Raw genomic sequence first — 21,587 nt, 5'->3', positions numbered from 1 at the left:
TCTACGTAAAAATACTAAATGAATATTTTTTAGCTTTTAAATTCAGAAACACTTAATTAATAAACTCTTTAAAATATGAGCACTCACATAATATTTATGCTTAAATAACAATATATAAAAATTGTAACGCTCAAGTAGAAAAAATAAATAACAAAAATAGAAATAGAAAATCCAATGGTCAATTTAAATTAATTTTTGACATTTGACCATCTAAAGTTAATTAATTAATCGACTTTAAGATAGAAGAAGCAAGAATTTACATAGAAGAGAAATGGTTAAGCACCGCCACCTTCAATAATTTGCGTCACCCGGTACGCAGTCGTTTTGGCCTTGCGTGTGAACGTGAGTTGACATGCCTGTGCTCCTTCCATAATTTTCTTTGTTCTACAATCCCTCTTTACCTGCCCAGTGTAACTATTCACATTCTGTGCATTTTGAGGCAAATATTATTTAATTATTTGCATCTTAAAATACGCAAAGAGTGTTCCATGACATTGTTTATAATATAATATAATATAATATAATATAATATAGTATAGTATAATTCAGTAGCCGAAGGTTCACGCATGCATGATTCTTCACTGTTTTTCATCTTCAATTCAATTCCTTTATGGAGGATTAAGATTTAAAAATCTCTCCCTCGTCCTCTTCCTTCGAAGTAGATACCTGACCATGAGACCTCTCGCTATAAAATTGTTTTCTTCATATCAACTAATATTATTCAGCTGAAAGTTTTAGTTTGGGAGTAAATTAAATTAACGTAAAAAAAAAAAGAAATACACAGTAGGCATGAGACTTCTCTAAGTCAGTCTCCACCGAAAAAGCCAAAAGAATTGAAGTCCGAGAAACATAGGACCAATGAGGAGACATGGGGCTCGTCAACCTGATCTACCTAAAGACATTTCTTAGGGTATTCAATGGTGCTTGCTTGCTTTTCTTTGTCAAAATGCGAGTAACAATTAATTAGTTTGTCAATCATAGTAGTTACTGGGTTATTGACCGTGCGAAGGATATGGAGATGATTTCCAGGGCAGACTCGGAGTTGAAAAGCATTTAAATCTCAGATTACGCAACCAATAATGCAAGAACATTGATGTTGAAGGTTGGATTAGAAAGGTAAAGAAAATTAAATAGCATTTTGTTTATATTTGGCGTAGCGGTTCAATTACCCTTTTGTTATTTTTTAAAGTTTTTTAAATTATTTTTTGGTGTTTTTAAATTATTTTGATTTATTAATATTAAAAATAAAAAAAAAATTATTTTAATATATTTTAAATAAAAAATATTCTTACATTCAATTTCTTTCCTTGCTTCGCCACCCTACAACACGCAAGTTGGAAAGCTGTGATCGAATGATCATAAAGGGTAAGGGAGCTAGTTTCTCGTTTTTACATTACATGTCTTGTCTTCTTGACCGTTTCCAATCCCAGCATGGATGTTTAAGGGGCACAAGTTGTCTTCGGTAAACGACAGCATGATTTAAAGCGTGTTTAAAAGTATATGTGTTTATTTTTTAAAATATTTTTTATTTTAAAAAATATATTAGTAATATTTTTTCTTTTTTAAAAATATATTAAAATAATTTTAAAATTTTAAAAACAAATTAATTTAAAGAAAAAATTCAATTTTTTTAAAATACTTTTGAAATACAATCTTAAATATGTCTTCAATGGTGATGCATTTTCTTTTAGTAATTGCGTACTCATAGGAGTAATGCATTTCCAATTAATATATGGTTAGAATCATTGCTTTATTCTCCGAAAAAGAAAAACTAAGTAGACATATAAATTAAAAATTGTTAATATAATTTGTTAAGATCATGGGATATGGATTTATCCAATTTATCATAATAATAAAAAAAAATTAATAGTGGTCAATGAAGCAAGATTTATTGTACTCTCAATTGCTACAATATAATAATGATTTTGTTATTCATAATATAAATCAAGGAAAGAAAAGTTATGAAATAAAATGATATTTTCACATGGTTTAATTGGTATTACTTAGAGTAAATCCATCTCTTCATAATTTTATTGCATATTTGAATTACTAATTACTCTTAAAATAAAATCTAAAAAAAAAAATTAAATGGGAATTTTTGTACTGTTCATCTTTTTTTTTGTATAGTATAATTATCTAGGTACACTTGAAATTTTATTTCTTTGAACTTGCTTCTAGGAGTGTTTTGATATTTTAATATGGTTTTTTGTAATTAAAAATTAAACAATTAGTGTTTTTATACATCATTCAGTTAGTTTTGATTCAAGCGAGTGCACGCGTGACTAATGTTCAAAGCCTATTTAGCTTAATATCTCTTTATTTAAAAGGTTTGGTGCACTACAAATCCAGTTTTTATTTTATTTATTTATTTATTTTTGGTGTCAAAGCCACTGTATATGTATATATAGTCAATCGTTAGAGTGGGGTATTGTGATTATAGTTAGGAAGGGGAAAGAATTGGATTAGTCGTGGTGCGCGCAAGCTGGCCCGGACACCCCACGTAAATCAAAAAAAAGTACACCAATATATACATAAACACACAAAAAAAAAAAAAAACCCAAAACAACGTCTGAATCACAAACGCACCCTCTGAGGGTGTAAGCACTGGAAACTTAAAAATTATTTGTCATATAACGGACGGAAATTATGTATTTCATTTTGGTATGGTTTTTTTTTAATTTGCAATGATTGTAACATCTATTATTCACTTTATGTTTTTGAAGAGTATAAAAGAATCTTTGAGATTGATCCATTTGTTACCAATCATGCTGGATGTCAACATATTTTGTCAACTCCTCTCCGTTGAGTTGTTATGATGATTATTTTTTAAAGAATTTTTATTTAAAAATATATAGAAATAATATTTTTTATTTTATTAATTTAATTTTGATATTAACAAATCAAAACCATATAAAAATATTTAAAAATTAATTTAAAAAAAATAAATAAAAAAGTTTTCAAAAACATTTTGAAAAATACAGAAACAAACAGTATATTCAAAAGGTAAGATAAGTCAATTGTTTTAATTTGATTGATTAATGTACCTTTTTTATTTTATAAAAGAAAGGGTTATTACACTTTTTGGCTTTTGTATCAGTGAAGTTGTCAGAGATTTTTGAAATTACACTATAACACAAACCCAAACCGCTGAAGAATAAAATTATTTTTTGATAAATAAAAGAAGAATAAAATTAAAATTGAAAAATAATAAACACGTACGCAAGCTAGAAGCGGCAGTGAGCTTTTGATGACGTGGGGTATGATCCTCTGCTTTCGATGTGAAATGAAGGGAGCCCAATACCTTTTTAAAAACACGACAGAAAGGGAATCCACCGTCATTCCACAGTGCCCAGACCCAAGTAATGAGAACACCTTTGGAGAAGGCTGCGAATCGTGTTCTCTCAATTTACACAAGAAAGAAAACAAGCGCTGTCAAGCAGGCACGAGAAACACTGAGAAAGGGACTCCTCCGAGTTCAATTTTCAATGCGATCATGCCTCGCATTGTCTCCACTCTTTCAGGGAATATAGACGTGCTGTGTCTCATCGAATTCAGGATCCCCTCGTTCCTCCGTGGGTGACGGCTGAGGAAAGCAACAGGTTCTAAGAATTCAAACACTCTGGGAGAGACGGGCGCCACACTGATTTCAATGAAACCCCATTTAAAAAATAAAATAAAACAATTTATGAAACTACAATCATACGAGGGTGAATATACAGATCCGTGAACCGTTACAATCTCAAAAACAAAATAAGTTGCTCACGCATGCGGATAATCCTACTTTCACTCTGTTGAAAGATAGTTGTGCAGAAATCTTCCAATTGAAGCAATTCAATAAATTTCTCTCAGAAGATTGGTATTTAAGCCAGAAAACACATTGATTACACTCCACTGGGTCAATTCTGTAGTACTGGTTGCTGCCAACAGTATCCAAAATGATTGGATTGCAGTAGATCCTGACAATCCCATTTCTAACTTGTTTCTTGATTAGGATTCCAAAGTAATCTGCGAGACGGTGCAGGCGGGGCTAATCCTGGAATATCCCGAATATCCTTGTTGCTTGGGTTCACGAGCTGAAAAATCAAGGGCAGTGATAAATAATGAATATTTACAGAAAATACATGGACACAAACAGATAATTGAAGTGAGAGAGTCAGCTTCACAAATAGTGTTTTGAAGAGAGCACAAGATTTGTTGTGTAAAAGCAATCTAGTCAAACCGTAGCAGGGTCTTCACATAGAGGACACTTTCACCACGAAATCAATCTTCAATCAAGTTGAACTCTAATGTAATTTAAGACATTATTCCATAACAACTTGAATAATTTGAAAATCAATTGCTTAGACTACTCCAACCACTTGCAGGATCCAAATTCATAGCGTGTGACAAAAAAACTGACTTGATCGTGTATAAATTCCTATATCTGCAGAGCTGTGACTGCAGTAATGGAGGGTAAAATATGTATACTAGGATCTTAGATTCAGGGTCTTAATTGTGAGGTACTTTATATTTTCTGAAGCGACGGTTGACACCTCTGCAGCTTCCACAATCCGCGAGATTTCTCATGAAAATAAGGAGATAAACTTCAAGCAATAATTAAAATTCCTTAATAAATGAACTCCATAAATGCAAACCGCTGTTCATGGGCATGTATCAACCCTAAATAAAAAATGCAAAAGTCCATCATGAATTGCAAATATGAGATTGTCAGCAATCTCAAAGTGATACGTAGAATATAAAGGCCATTAGCCAGTAAAGATCCCAATAATTTGGGGTCTGTAGGGCAGAGCTGGTATCCACGGGGGGTTTCATCAATCTTAAAGGTGGATTAGTTCTACACAACTACTCTTCGAGATTTCTTTTCAGCTCTTACAGATATGAAATCTAAGAAGGAAGCTCAATATATTACCAGGAGGCTGCTCAATTTGAACTGCAAAAGATGTTATGTGGAGAAGGTAATAAGCTAAGACACCTCCCACACCAATAGCAAACAGTTAAGAGTGTGTCCATGATTCTATGTCTAGATTAGGGAAAAAATCAGAGATTAACATAATTTAAAAACAGACAACAAAAGCAAACTTCCATTGGTTACAAAATACAGTTCAATTTAAAAAAAATCGATTAAGTGGAATACCTTCACAATAATGATTGCTATGACTCCAACAACAATAAGGAAGAGTAATGCCATTATGCACTTGTCAGTTGCAACCTGGTGGAAAAACTTGCAGTAAGTAAAAAGAAGTTATACCTAGGCCTGGAAAATGAAAGAAAAGGAAGTGGATATTTTAGAAATCCATTACCCAGTAAAGATCCCAATAATTTGGGGTCTGTAGGGCAGAGCTGGTATCCACGGGGGGTTTCATCAATCTTAAAGGTGGATTAGTTCTACACAACTACTCTTCGAGATTTCTTTTCAGCTCTTACAGATATGAAATCTAAGAAGGAAGCTCAATATATTACCAGGAGGCTGCTCAATTTGAACTGCAAAAGATGTTATGTGGAGAAGGTAATAAGCTAAGACACCTCCCACACCAATAGCAAACAGTTAAGAGTGTGTCCATGATTCTATGTCTAGATTAGGGAAAAAATCAGAGATTAACATAATTTAAAAACAGACAACAAAAGCAAACTTCCATTGGTTACAAAATACAGTTCAATTTAAAAAAAATCGATTAAGTGGAATACCTTCACAATAATGATTGCTATGACTCCAACAACAATAAGGAAGAGTAATGCCATTATGCACTTGTCAGTTGCAACCTGGTGGAAAAACTTGCAGTAAGTAAAAAGAAGTTATACCTAGGCCTGGAAAATGAAAGAAAAGGAAGTGGATATTTTAGAAATTGACCTGCCTACCAATTTCCTTCACCATTTTAGAAGCTTTCTTGATCGAGAAATGGATAGAGTCGAGCTCATTAACAATCCTACTCATTTGTTCAGTCTGCACAGAAAAATGGTCTTAGTTTACAGGCCATTGCAGTATCAAATATTTTACCTTTTTTTGCCTTTTCTATTGAAAGGAAAAGCAACCAACTCCAGGATATTACAAAGTAAAATTATGTTAACATTTCGGATGCTGTCAAAGTATATACCTGAGCCTTAAGAGCTGCTGCAGTTTCTGTTCCAACATTGATGGTGTCTTGAACAACCTAGCATAAAATAGAAAAAACATAGAAGTCAAATGTCAAACTCAGAACAAAGAGATACCATTCTACGATTTCCTTTTAATTTCCACAGGGCTCATGGGGAGTGGTAATCAATAATAGCTTTTGGCATTTTTCAAGGACAAAATCCAGGGAGAAATTAGGTATTGAGCTTTCATCTTATCAAAAGGTTAGAGAAAAGCTTCTGAAAGTTCAACTATTATACTAGCAAAACTATTAAATGCTACACTGGCTTCACATATCTCTATACATGTTGGTCCTCATAGTACAGGAAATATAGAAGCTGCAAAGAATCTTTTGCCAACTTCATCATAAGGCAAGCAATCCATAACAGAGCCAGAGAGGTCAGTGACTAGACTCTACCTTATTTGGGAACAATAGCGAGTTTGGAGCTTTTAAGTTAAAAGAGGTCTAGGTCAGAGGTGCTGAGATCCATTTGGCCAGCAGGGGATTGGACATTCTTTAGATTCTGATAGGTAGGCAATGAGTTAGGTGTTTTGGGAAGTTGAAATATGTAAACTTGATTTGAAACAGGTATAAGATTAGCAAGCATTTTCAGTAGCATTTCTTCTATGCAATCATACAAACAATGAGTTTAAAAGTAAGAATACAATAGGTTTCAGGAAAGCAAGCACTTCCGCATCAGGTTTGAGCTTTTAAGCTACTAAGCTTTTTTTTCTCCTTTTGGATTTAGAGTAACTGAATCACTTTAGCTCCATGTCAGATGTCCGTATGTAGAAGACCTATATGAAACACCATCATTGTTTAATAGCATCAAACTTTTACCACCTGCCCTTCTAAATCAAGTTCAAGGTTTAGAGGAACAAAGATTTCTGTTTTTTTCCTTCTGATTCCAGTAATTGAATCACTTTATCTCAACTGTTCATATGTGGAAGACCTAAATATTTACCAACAAGTTACAGATTGTTAGTTAGCCCTTTTTGCTTCCCGTCTACAGCTTTAACCATTCTTATTTCAAAGGCTACACCCAAGAATACACGATCAGGAAGTGATGCAGGAACTCTGCACTGCCTCAGATAACAACCAGTTCATGGGAATCAGGCTACTGTACTGAGAAAAATGCTGCAAGTGGAAGAAATTTCCTCCACGTCTATCAATCAGTTCTCCCTGAATTTTCTCTTCTAGAGGTTCCCTTATTGCTATTGTAAGACGAGAGAACGTCTCTTTGGGGATGAGGCTTTTTCTTATTTCTTTCAATCCTCATTAAAAGGTTGGACTGCCATCCAAGCTTTGGGGCCAGATGCAGTGCTAAACCTTGAAAGTAAAATGCAAGAAAGACAGTACTTTGAGAGAATTGAGTATTACTTTCCAGCGGATGAATAATTATACAGCAAGCCATCTAAATCTGACAAAAAAGAAATGAAAAGAGGTGAGGGATCATGGAGAATTTTTTAAAATTTTAGGCTTCGTTTGTTTGCTAGAAAGTAGTTTTTTTAAAAAAAACAAATTCCTAAAAAGTAGATTATTTTTTAATATTTGGCAGTGTCATAAAAAATAAACTAGAAAATATTTTTTAGTATTTGACTATACTATAAAAAATAAGCTGGAAAATCAATAACTTATTTCATGGAAAACACGTTACTAATATATTATGTCCTATATAAATATATTAGTAATTTATAATTTTCTAATAATAATACAATTTAAATAATTATATATATATATATATAATTTACTAATATATAATGAAGTATTGTACCACTTTAGTTTTTAGGTCCTTGATGGAAAGTGTTTTTCAATCTTTTAAACCATAAAATAATTTTCTCCATCTAAAGCTTAAGTTGTCCTTTGACCTAGAAAGTGAATATGTTGACAGTTTTCCACCATGTAGCAAAGCATGAGAAAGTAAGGAAAGTGCTTTCCATTAAACAAACAAGGCGCCTAAAGGGTTAGTCAGCCTCACCCAGAAAGGCTAGAATTGAAGAGTGCATAAATTGCATGAAGACAAAAAACATGTCACATAACACAAACTAACCTTTTTTCCCCTCTCAATTGCCTGATCAGTCTCATCCATCATCTGATTTCCATGATCCAGTAGTTGTTGGTTTGTCATAGCTGCAAAAATATATAGCATTTTTTTTTTACAAACAATTCCACAAAAAAACAATTATATTGCCTGCTATTTTGTTCAGTTAAACATACCACTTTAACTGTATCAAATGCAGGACAAGATTAAGAAGGGGAATGAATTGGTATATTGGAACATAAAGGAGAAAAAAATCCTTATTTGTAAAACAAGTTAGTAAGGACTATTATAGATAGCTCCCTTTGCCAGCAAGATGGCGACTTGCATGCCCTTTTTTTTGCCATGTCATTAGAAGTTTCTTTCCTTTACCCTCTATCCCTCAAGTGCAAAAAACTACATGCCAAATCCTGAAGCAAACCAGAAAGCGGTGGTTCATAACTGTCAAATTCAATAAGTTTGCTCATCTCCAAGGAGAGCACCAAACTCATTCACACCCTTCTGCTAAATCATCTATTACATTTTTCCTGGAACTTTTCCATCTCAAAGCAGTCACCATTTTAATGCTACACATTCTTCAGGTAAAATAGATTTTCTAAGAACCTTTTTAAAAAGAATCCAATGATTTATTGATAGCTATTCTGGGCAGGGCATCAATTGAAAGAAAATCTCAAGCTAGGAGTGAACAAACTTAGGATGACATGTTGTAAAACATATGAATCTCTGGCATATCCAATCCAGTTCAACATCATATATAATGCATTTCCATTGCAATCAAGGGTGGATGGATGTACTGCAAAAGGTTAGGGTGGGAAGCACAATCATTATCATGGTACCAACAAAGATGGATCCAACTTAATCCTACTTTGCATTCACAAAAAAAGAAAAACTTAACCCTACTCTCAGAAATTAAAGACAAGGTGAAAAGGCTAGAGTTAATATTCATCTCCTCAAATGACAACATGTAACACAAGCTGGCATAGCCTAGTAGCTGTGTACTCAGTAGCTTCCTTTGGTGAAGCAATATCGAGTCCTAATGACAACAGTTTATTTGATTATTATGCCCCCCCCCCCCCCAAATTCCCAATTTGTGCAGCCCAAGGTCCTCCCAAAAAAACAAAATGGCAACATGTACAGTGTACATCGCCGCTTATATCAGGCATTGCAGTGAATGCATTCCACCTTCAAATACTGAACATGAACTGCCCCTTTGTGAACGGCCTGCTAAGTTGCCATACATAACACCCTTAGTTTTGACATTTGGATCTCTTTGACAGAGAAAAAACAAGAGGGAGAAAAGAGTGCATCAGGCACTTATCCTTTCATGGATGCTCTCCGTGGTCCATTTCCCCTTTCTAAGTTCAGCTATCCCTTCACATTCCCAAAGAAACTCTACTCATTGATGTAAAAAGATATCAGAACTACAACATCTAACTCAAAGTAAAAGGAATCAGGATTGCTGGATGAAGCAGTAACAATTTGGAGGCAAATAGAAGTTCTAGTGAAGGAACAAGATCACTTTCATGTTTTTACTTACTTCCCTAGAACAAGTTGACCAAAAATAAGTGGTGGTGTTTCTATATATTAGTGGGTGAATAGGTGAGCGAGCATGTACTTGCATATTTATAGCCAAAGCTTCATGCTAATATTAGCATAGAAAATAATGTTAGTTAACACGATTACCTGCACCAAATTCAAAACTTAAGATTTTAGCATTCACAACCCTTATATATCAAAGAAAAGATTCATGTACGGCAGAAAAGGTCAAAACTTACACGAAGCTAGCAACACATTGTCATCATGTAACTCTTCATTAGGCCCATCAAACAGATCAACTCTCTTATTGTTTTCAAGATTGGTCGCATATCTGTATCACCATCACAACAATGTCGCAACAGAGCAAACAAGGATTAGAAGCATGGCAAAAGATTATTAAACAGTTGTTAATTATTATAGGTAACATGTAAAATAATTAACCACACGTTATAAAAGAAATCAGATATTTTTAGGCAACAGAAGTATTCTTGTATAGAGAACCAAATCATTAACAGGACAAATCACGAACGTATTTTATTCAGAAAAATGCAAACAATCATGTATGGGTTCCATCCTTCAAAATTCTGAGACAAAATCCCATGATCTTCCATTTTAAGGATAAATAAGTGAATTCACCAAGAATTTGAGAACATATATTCTCCAGTCATTCCGAATGTAACTGAAACAGTGGTTAGTTTAGATCAATTTGAAGCCAAATTCATTGACCATCCAAATATAATTTGCTAGTTGAGAGGAAGCTAAACAACTTTGAACAAAATCTCGTCACTTAAATAATAATCGAGGACTGTCTATTTCTATTACAATGACCAGAAAAAAGAGCCATTGACATACCATGGTGAAGACTCGTGGGCCATAACTCAACTTTTCAAAATCAACTAACAATCAGATTTGAAGATTGTAAAAAGACATGTGGAAGGAAAAGGCACAAATGCACACTACCAACAAAGAAAAGGCATTGTATATCAGGACCTATGATGATGCCAATTTACCACAAGCATCAACAAATTTCAACTTTTTGCTTTTTTCTTTTTCTTCTTTTGGGCTGGAAGGAGTGTCAAGTTTGAAAGAAATGTTAACCAAACAGATAAATTCCGCATAAAGTTTTTCTAAAAAAAACTAGCAAAATTTTTTCAAAGATTTCTCTGATGACTGAAAATGAAAATATGATCTTCAGAAAGTGAAATTAAGTTAGTGTTTAGTTTGGGAAAAAAAAATCATAATCCTATAACTGGAATAAACAATTATATCATTCCCTACTTCACCCAGTAGAGAAAAGATGACATCAGATTGTCTTTACATGTTTTAATTGTAAGAACAAATGTCATAGTTTGTTCATGATAATATCTCTTGGTGCCATACTAAACATAGATGGAAACTTATAAACTGATGACAAACTTACTGTTTTTTAAGAGCAACATATGAATTCAACTCTTTGATCTGCATGGTAAAGACAACAACATTCAGAAAACATTAGACATGCAAAGAGACACAAAAATATTAGACTCTTGATAAATCAAAAGCCCACCATTGACTGCTTTTTCTCATTAAGCATTTTGTTGGTGTCTGGATCATTTCTACTCTCCATATCCTTCACTTCTCTGTCAAACTCTTTGATAAGCCTGAAAAACAAGAGGACATTATTCTGATTCTAATTCTAATTGAGTAAGTATGAAAGAGAACTGACAGACAAAAAATAAAATGAAAGTGTCAGCAATATTTGTCCTATTAACCTAACAGTATTGTAAGGGATGTCCAGATTGTCACTCCTCTATAGACTTTTAGATCCTCAATTGTATCAAATCTTAGCAACTCGGTTCTTAGGGTTTACAATCATTGCTGTATCTACATGCTTAATATATTCATCCTATAATGCGGAGCTGTGATAACAGAAATGGAGTTGACTATAGAAGAAATTGACTTTCAGAATAAGAAATAAGTTGAAAATACATGGATAGGAAACCTGATAAAAGAAACGCCAGTGTAGTTGGTCAAAGACTCCCAGACCCCTTAAATTATACCATCTAATTCTCACAGAATCTAGGAAGACAAATAGTACAACCAACATCATAACAGCACTGTATAAAACATGATTTTCTTTTTCCAAGAAACAGAGGATGAATGTTGTGTGCTAAGGTAAGTTTTGGTAAATAACTGCTTAAATAATGGAAGGAAAATATACATTTCATGATTGGTCATTCATAAAGTAAATGTTTTGCGCTAAGGTGAGTTCCATCATTTGATGCATCCTGGTTCTAGATCATCCCTGACAAAAATCAGCATAATTAACAATCGACCCAACATTGCATTTTCATTCAATATCGAATTGGGAATTGTATTCAGCCAATGGTGAACCGTTAAATACAAACTAATAACATGCATATATAAGGAGAGCTAAAGAGAAGGTGCAATTTACAAATACCTCTTACACTCCCGCAGCTTCCCCGTAAGTTCTTCCAGCTGCCTACTCTGTCTATTGACATCCTTAATCTTCTCCAATTTCTGGAACCCATTTCTGCAACAATAACACAAACACGTTGCATTTCACTATCAATTCATACTAACCCACCAATAACTGCAAATGTCTTGTCAATTTTCTATAAAATCCATATCAATTAACCAACTAAACCAAGAACATTGACTCTTAAAAAAAATCCAACAAATCTCTCTCCAGCTTCAAATGCCATACAATTCAATTAACGAACATGCAAAGCTTATATTTCATCGTTCATTAATTTGATTCAATTACATTAGAAAGAAAGACACTGTAAAGAAAGGAAGAATTACGATAAAGCTCGAAAAATATCAGCGATCTGTCCATTGATCTCTGCTAGCTCTTCACTGATCGACGATAAAGGATCCATCTCTGCCTATAATTCAATAATCCTCAATGCACATATAAATAAAAAAAGAATTCAATCAATCAAGCTCAAAATGAGCTCGAAAACTAATCAAATCCTATTAAATTTACAAATGCATCTCGTAGAGAATACAAATGGTACCAAAAATTAAATTGAATCTCTTCACACAAATGCCTAAGATTGCAATTGGTAACTGAATAATCTGGGTTACGAATTTTGAATTCACAAAAAATAAAAAAAACAAAGAAATTCAACGATTTGAAATCCTGATCCGATCCGTACAATGTAGGCTATGGAATCGATCAAGGACCAAGATCCAAGGTTTTACAGTTTCTCTCGATCTTAAAGATGAAAAAAAAAAATACTAAATCAATTATGCAAGTATAAAAATGTCTCCTCGTGAATGTTCTGTTTTTGGCGTTGTTTTTTTAGTATTTTGTTTGATGAATTTTTATTTATTATTGTTTTTAGCTTTTTAATTCCAGTCTGCCAGTCTAATAAAAATTGTCTTTCATATATTTGTTATTTTGATACATGATAAAATAATATTTTTTTATTTTTATATTTTTAATTTTTATCTATTAAAATAATTTAAAAATATTATAAAAATAATTTAAAATTAAAAAAATTCAAATAGTTTTAAAAATATGGTTCAACTATAATACCAAAAAAGTTTGTTATCGTGTTTAAAACTATATTTAGATATATTTTAAAAATATGTATAGTATTAAAGGTATTAAATTAATATTTTTTAAAATATTTTTAGATAATTTTAATATGTTAATTTTAATAATAAAAAAAATATATCTAAAAAAAATTAAAAATAATTTTTAAGCAAAAACAATTTGCACCAATATATTAAATGCACATTATAAAAAGGTCTGATTTCACCACCACTAGATCCATTAAAAAAATCATGACCCGCGTGTTATATCTCTCATTTTTTTTATAATAATTTTTCCTCTTTAACACCTTGTTTATATTAAAAAGCAACAACACGTCATCCTCTCTTTAATTCAAAGGAAAAAAAATAATATAGCTAACGTATCATTTGTTGACCTAGTTTTTAGAAATCCTAGGGTCGTCGAAAACTTAAGACTTTGATATTTTTATCTAAAAAATTAATTTATAATCTATGTTTTAACTTAAAACACCTAGAAAATACCATAGACACCTTAACAAACCCATCAATGGCCTAAAACAAACAAAAATGCCACTCAAAAATCCAAAACCCATAAACCAAAAGACTTTTTAAGCTCAAATTCACTATCTCAAACAAGGTGAAAGACAATAACACCTAAGTTAAACTACTCTTATAAAATGAAACATTTTGACATCAAAATTAACTTTTTTTATGGCTGTAATTGGTGGTAATCAAGTTTTTTTTTTCTATTCTACTAAAATTTAGCCACTTTCTCTTTCTTTTATCAGACGAGGAACTAAGAAAAAATGAATTATTACTAAGAAAAAATGAATGATTAAGTTTTGGATCAAAATTAAAATTTAAAAATATTAAAGGACCAAGTTTGAAATGTAAAAAGTAGGCGGACCAAAATGATTTTTTTCATCTATTTCCAAAACTCACATATTTATTCTACCTTTTTCACTTTGACCTCTTTCTTTCAATCTCGTCCTTGCTCAATAAATTTTAAAAAACTAGACTTTAATTTAGCCCCAAAAATATATAGTTGAGAAAAAAATAGTTTGATGAACAAAAACAAAAAAGGTACCATGTTGAGTCCACAATGACATGCAATAGCATGTATAATGTTTTTATCTTTAATGTTTTTCCCACCGCATTTAGAGTTTCTTGTAATATTATGTTTTAAAATTTATTTATAGCTAAAGTTTTTTACTCCAATTTATTTTTGATTTCTTTTTTAATTTTAGAAATAGAAAAGGATAAAAAAAGAAGATAGGAAAATATGGTGGTTTTTTAGATTAAATTACTTTACAGGATAATTTAATTATTATTTTTATTATGCATATTCATATACCAAAAGAAGAAAATGATGTTTTTATGTTTTATTATGCATATTCATATACCAAAAGAAAATGATGTTTTTATGGAGAAATGATATAACTATAAATTTTATCAACTTTTTTTTTATTGTGATGATGTGTGTAGTAGTGATAAAATTGTAATTTTTATGTATTTTAGAAAACAAGTTTTTCTAATATTTTTTTCTTATGCTTTGCATTTTTATCATTCTATGCTTGCCTTATTTGTCATTATTTTTCTATCACAATTTACTGTAATATTTTATTATTGTTTCCTTTTTTTTACAATTTTTTGAAATTGTTTTTACTGATTACATTTTGATTACTTTTCACTCTACACTTGATCTATTATACCATTATTTTTGTTCTTATATTTATTCCTTTGTAATTTTTTTTCAATTTTTTTTCTTTATAATTTTTTATTAAAAAAATCTTATACAAAAACTAAAAAAATGATATTTTACTGTAACAATTACAATATTGTTTTATGTTTATGCCAAGTTAAAAATTAGCATAAGATCTTATATGTTTTTACTAACGTATATCTTTACTATATTTTATTATATATAAATATAAACTTTTTGATTCATAATTATATTTTTTATTTGATATCAAAATTAATAACATTTAAATATTAATTTTTTTGTGTTAAGAAAAAAAATTAGTCGACTCATAACAAAACAAGTTGAACAGAAATGTTATTATTTTGTTTTTTATATTTGTTGACATAGATTATTTTTGAAGTATTTAATTAAAGGTATGCATAGGATTTGTGATTTATAATTATTTAAAAATGCATTTTAAAAGTTTATATATTTATTTTTTAATAAAAAAAATTCAACTTGTGGCGACGCACGAGTAAAATATCCTGTATTAACTATTTTGTTTTGATAAACTACATGGAACAATTTATAATTAATGCTAGAGAAAATTTAATATTGTTTTTCTTATGGCCATTTAAACCGCTAATTAGAAACGCCTGAATGAGTGCGTGGGGGATATTCAATAATTCACGAAATTTGAGTATGAGTAAGCTTTTCTCTCTCTCTCTCTCTCTTTTTATTGTTTTTATTATTATTGGCGAATGCTGTTCTCTCTTTATCTCGTTTTGTTTTTGTTACCATTGACAAATGCTAATGGTCAAGCTCTAACATTGTATTTAATAAGAAATTGAAATGGCCTAGCCTCGCCCATCCATATTTGAACCTGACTTAGTTCAACTTTTATTTTAAATGGTTTTTTGATGGGTGGACATTTCGGATGTATTTGTTATTATGATAATTTTTATAATTATAGTTTAAAAAAATTATTTTATAAAACATATTTTTAATTGATGTTAGTTTAATAAAATATAGGTTTTTTTTTTAATTTAAACCCAATTAATTAAACATCCTGTAAATAAAAATAATCAACAAATTTTACAGTATAGTAGACCCAATAACATAAATGATTGATTAATCTACTTCACAGCACCAAATTTTTTTTTTTATATATATTGGCATACAAACCTAGTAATAATTACTTACCAATATAACAACTTATCATGCTTAATAATTGTCAATCACGTGAAGTTTTAAACTAATTAATCTACCTTTCATAACATTAACATAATAAATACTAATGCTTGATAACCTAACTGATTATGGCCTCCAATAATAAATACTAATGCTTGATAACCTAACTAATTATGGCCTCCAATAATTGACAAATTTAATTGTCAAATTAATTTGTAGTCCTAAATCAACATAGAAAGAATCATTTCTTGGCCAAATAATCTTGAGAAAACTACCACAATATTTATCTATAAATTTATTTAAATGAAAAGAAATTTAAAAACATGTTAAATAACATATTCAACAATATTACTTAAAAAATAAATGAAATTATGTATTTGGGATCAATAAATACCTCTCGACTTAAAGTGTTTTAAGCTATGCATACATTCTTTACAACCATTTCATCTTGTTTTCAAGATTTTCCATAATTAACCATATTCTTTATTCCTTCTCGAGCCTAAAAACTTAGTAGTAAATCCATGAAAATCATTTTTAATATTTACTCATTCAATTGAGTGAAGCTTACTCGTAACTTTAGGAATATGACGCCCTTTCCTGTCTTTACTAATAAATGTTGAATCACTATTGTTTAACAAGTTATCAACTAATGATCATAGCATGACAATAGTTATAACCTAATTCTAAATTAATAGCATGACAATAGTTATAACCTAATTCTAGAATTTCTTTTTTTTTTTCTTAGCTTGAACCTTAAAACTTTTTCTTTCTTTTCTCTTGTCACTACCATGTGTGTTGCAGCTATTGTATATATTAACCCCTCTAATAATGTTACAAACATTATTGGTAAAATTTGGAATTCCATCCTTTTCTAAATCATCATTTCTTTCTTCTAAATTATACTAATCAATATTAACATTGTGATTGCCATCAACACTGATATTATTATCATATAAGACTCAAGATGATTCTGTTCACATATACTCTTTAGTAGCAACAATATTTGAGAATATTCTGTCAAACTTCAAATATAAAGATGTTTTGATATCAACTTATCTAAACTTTTTTGCTCATTTTATTTCTCACACAAAATAAATAAATTATTTAATGCAACTTTAAATGATTTATTAATTATTGAACTAAGATTTAAACAAATTAAAGATTAAGGATCATGGCAAATAACCTAAATTTTTGTTTTTCACCACTCGTCACTGGAAGAAATTATTTCTAATTCACTACTCTGGCCCATACCAATTTTAGAAATGAGCTTTCTTCGTATCTTTCAATCCTTTTTGCAGCCATTATGTTTCTTCTTTAGTTGTATCTTGGTGAATGCATGACTAATTTATTCTTTAAAGGATGTTAATAAATATTTCAAACAAACTTTGTCGAAATAAGTATTTGATTTCATTCTCATGTTAATAATCTTGATGCCAAGGTTATAAAAGACATGCAATATTTTTTTAGTCCAAACAGCTTTATTCATAGTTTCAAGACCTTCCATTCTTGGATAGATGACATATTTAAAAGCAAACATAATAAATTATAATATAATTGGAATTTAACTAATCTTTGATGAAAGTATAACTATCATACAAGTATTTAAACAATCAATGAAGTAAACAAAATTAAAAAGAGAGAGAGACTTTCATTCCTAAAAATGAACTTAGACCATTAAATATATATATATATATGGTAGTTAAATCAAACATGTAAAAAAATATATATAATGGCATCAGCTAAATTAATTAACATACTATCAAAAGTTAGTGGCTAATGAAGAATTTGAAGGTAAAAACTTAGAAAAACATGTACAATTCCAATGTTATAAGTCATTAGACACAAACAATTTGGTTAATATATAATAATTAGCTAAATGAGATAACTTTATAAAGTATTAATTTTTATATATTAATTTGGGCAGTATATAAACTTAAAAAATTAATTTTTTCTTGCATATTAATTTCTGTCAATTCATATACATGAAACCTTATGGGATATTTAATTTATGTAAGTAAAATTTTCACTCAAATAGTTATTTCTTTACTTTTTTAATTACATAACAGGTCTGCTGTCCAACATGAACTCCTATTTAAACCTCTTTGACTGTCCTGCTTACAGATCTTAAAGGAGCATATCTCTCTCTCTCTCCCCTCTTCATTGTATAATCCCTTTTAGTTTTTCTCATATCAACAAAAGATTTAATTCAAATCCTCCATAATAAAGTACACGATGAAAGTAAAAAGAATCCAATAAAACATTTTGTAAATAAGAATAACCAACAAATTTCATAGTATTATAAACCTAGTAATGAAGATGGTTAATTAACCTACTTCATAGTAACAAAAGTTTTCTCTTCTTCATGTTGGCATACAAACCTAGTAGGCATACAAACCTAGTAATGCAGATGATTAATTAACTTACTTCTCTTCTTCATGTTGGCATACAAACCTAGTAATGCAAATGATTAATTAACTTACTTTAAAGCATTTAATGTTCACAATATTGTAAATAAAAACAATAAACAACACCCAAACTTTAATTCTAATATAATTAAAACAAGTATTTGGTTAAATATTTATAAAGAATGAAACATATTACTACCTTATAACATATTCTCTTCCTGTTCCCAAAGAAGTTTTTAAGATCCCCTTTTTGTTGTGCTTCCAAAACCAACACAGATGAGATGCTAGATCATGTATTGATTTTGAAGAAGATAAATACAAAGAAAAAAAACATTATTCATGATGTAAGCAACAAAAAGAAAAATTATTTTTAATATTCCAATGAATTTTTTTTCTTGTTGCTGATATGTGTTTGCAGGGGGATTTTGAAAAATGAGATGAGGTGCTGTTTGCAAAACTGGTTTAATATTTCTGTACGGTGCTGTTTGCAAAACTGGTTTAATATTTTTGTACTTTAAAAAAAATTATTTTTGATATTAGCGCATTGAAATGATTTGAAAATACTAAAAAATATTAATTTAAAACAAATAAAAAATAAATGTTTTCAAGAATACTTTTAAAATAAAAAAATAAATAGGACTTAAAACTAACATGCAACCACACTATCCGACAATACCTTAATAACCAATACAATTACAATTTCTCTACCAAACAGACTTAAACAAAGTTATGGTTAAAATCTGTTTTTTTTTTTAGAAGATACTTTACTAATGTTTAGATATTTTTTCTCCGACTCATGAAGTAACGTGAGCCAATAAACTAATATTTTTTTCATTTATTATTATCATTTTTTGTGTTAAAACTATTTTATATCACTTATAGTGTGTTGTTGCGGGCATTAAATTAGTTTTAACTACTAAAATCGTGTTTGGAAACCATGTTTCTTTAAAAATTTATTTATTTTAACTTTTTTTAATATTTCAAATATTTTAATATTATTTTAAAATATTTTTTAATAAAAAATATTTTAAACTATAATTACTATTATAATCTCATAAAAAAACTTAGTTGAAGAAAGTCCTGGTTAACAAATACAACTCCCAGTATTGGAGTCCTTGTCATCCTCAAAGAAAAAATGAAATAAACACGAGTAGAGTAAATAATTAAAAAGAAAAACCCAAACCCACCAAATAAACAGATCTGGGCCCGGATGGGATTTAAACTAGCAGCCCATTCGACAAGTCGAAGCTTTTATAAGGGGAAGCAAAGAAACCCTAGCCAGGGGTTTCTCATTTCCAGCCGCTGCTTTCCTTCAGTCCACAAGCAGAGACCCGTCAAGGAAACCAACCACCATGGTACTCCCTCCATCTCTCCATCTTGTTGTGTATGTTTCTTATGTTTCGATGGAAAACGGTTTCTAAAATTAGGTTTTTTTCTTGTCTTTGCAAAGATCTTCTTAGCTATTTTACAGGTTGATTTAGTAAGTGCTAACCTTCGGAGATATTTGGGACGATTGGATTTTGATGATCTCTTATTTACTTCATTTTCTGAATTTAGAAGTGACATGTTACTATCATATATTAGGTTGTTGGGTGATTAAAGTTTTTCTTACATAGATTATTCTTCTCTTTTGTCCTTGGGTTCGTTGGTTGTAAGAGTTGCCTATTTCGGTTGCTGCTTAGAAGAAGTTTCCGATTGAAGGATCTTGAATCTGTTAGGATGAATGCAGTTAGCACTTAATGCTTGATACTTCGTTTTGTATTTAGATGTTTTAAGCTGTGCATCTTTTGTTTTGATTGCAGACCAAGAGAACAAAGAAGGCTGGAATTGTTGGGAAATATGGTATGTGTCTATCTATCAACTGGGACAATCTATTACTCATACGCATTGTATTGTGCATAATTGCGGTCTAGAAACTTCTTGTTTGCTCTCTGTTACTGAAATCAAGAAGCTTTGACCTGTCTACAATATCATTCAGATATTGATTACTTTATGTGGCCTGACATTGTTTTCCCACTTCATATTTGTTCCTTGTTCATGTAAATTGCCTTTGTAATGACATCTATGTAAATGGAATGATTCTATGCAGAATAATCTGACTCTTAGTGTATTGTCTTGTGTTGGATTCAAAGTTCAGGTTTTTCTAATATTATATAGAATCAAGGATCTTTGACCTGGGTTTCGTTTAAAATGTTTTATAAGTTAATTCCGGTTTTTGATAACTGATTGGGGTCTGACTTTGTTTCTCATTTCAATATATATGTGAATCTTAGTTTAGTTTCCTGTCTTTGATTTAAAGTTTAGGTTCATGGATTGAAAATTACAAGGTTTAATATTTTTCTTGATGCAGGTACCAGGTATGGTGCCAGTCTGCGTAAGCAGATAAAAAAGATGGAGGTTAGTCAGCACAGCAAGTTTTTCTGCGAATTCTGTGGGAAGGTAAGCTGTTAGTAACTGTATCATTCCTATCGAGGTTTGTTTTTGTGGTGGAAAAGCACTTTTGAAAAAAAATTATTTATTTTTAAATTATTTATTTAGTGTTTTTAGATTGTTTTAATGGGCCGTTGTCAAAAATAAATTTTAGAAAATAAAAAAGTATTATTTTGATGCATTTCTAAGCAAAAAGCGCTTTGAAATGCATTTCTAAGCAAAAAGCACTTTGAAAAACAACCATCACCACAATACCAAACAGTGAATGTCGTCACTTCCTGCTCTGCGTTACATGATGGCAGTCTTCTAATCTTATGGGCTGCTGGCAGTATGCCGTGAAGAGGAAGGCTGTTGGAATTTGGGGATGCAAGGATTGTGGGAAAGTCTAGGCTGGTGGGGCCGACACTTTGAACACTGCCAGTGCTGTGACAGTGAGGAGCACTATTCGCAGGCTGAGGGAGCAAACTGAGAGCTAAGCTGCTGTTAAGAACCTACTCTATTGTCTTTAGGGTGTTTGTATTGTTGTTTTAGATACAGACTGGTTGGAAATGTTTTTGAGGATGTTTGATCCATTTGCGTCACGCCTACTCTGGAATAGTCATGTTTGCAGGTTAGGCATTGGGATTTATCCCGTTAAGATTTTTGCTTCAATAATATTAACTTGTTAATCTGTG

The 21,587-nt window shown here is 30.7% G+C and overlaps 1 protein-coding gene and 1 pseudogene across 1 annotated transcript; one reads left to right on the top strand and one right to left on the bottom strand.

Annotated features, from left to right (window-relative positions):
• Positions 1-3,644: 3,644 nt before the first annotated feature.
• Positions 3,645-13,013, bottom strand: LOC105130958 (novel plant SNARE 11-like). The gene is made up of 10 exons (XM_011033696.1): positions 12,490-13,013; positions 12,125-12,217; positions 11,231-11,324; positions 11,105-11,142; positions 9,924-10,015; positions 8,161-8,240; positions 6,093-6,149; positions 5,849-5,941; positions 5,686-5,760; positions 3,645-4,073 (listed from the first exon to the last, which is right to left on the bottom strand). The coding sequence occupies exons 1-10, from the start codon at positions 12,564-12,566 to the stop codon at positions 3,972-3,974; spliced, it is 801 nt and encodes a 266-aa protein (XP_011031998.1). The 5' UTR covers positions 12,567-13,013; the 3' UTR covers positions 3,645-3,971.
• A 6,698-nt stretch (positions 13,014-19,711) lies between these two features.
• On the top strand, positions 19,712-21,583 carry LOC105130957 (60S ribosomal protein L37a-like; annotated as a pseudogene).
• The last annotated feature ends 4 nt before the right edge of the window (positions 21,584-21,587 follow it).

The sequence above is a fragment of the Populus euphratica genome, unplaced genomic scaffold (genome assembly GCF_000495115.2).
Source record: "Populus euphratica unplaced genomic scaffold, PopEup_1.0 scaffold43.1, whole genome shotgun sequence".
NCBI classification, from domain to species: domain Eukaryota; kingdom Viridiplantae; phylum Streptophyta; class Magnoliopsida; order Malpighiales; family Salicaceae; genus Populus; species Populus euphratica.
This window is presented reverse-complemented; position numbering and strand designations above follow the sequence as displayed.

Coding starts and splice junctions, on each gene's coding strand:
- LOC105130958 (XM_011033696.1), bottom strand. CDS start 12,566: ATGGATCCTTTATCGTCGATCAGTGAAGAGCTAGCAGAGATCAATGGA. Junction 11,325..12,124: donor AAGCTGCGGGAGTGTAAGAG/GTATTTGTAAAT, acceptor CTTGTTTTTCAG/GCTTATCAAAGAGTTTGACA. Junction 10,016..11,104: donor TATGTTGCTCTTAAAAAACA/GTAAGTTTGTCA, acceptor ATGGTGATACAG/ATATGCGACCAATCTTGAAA.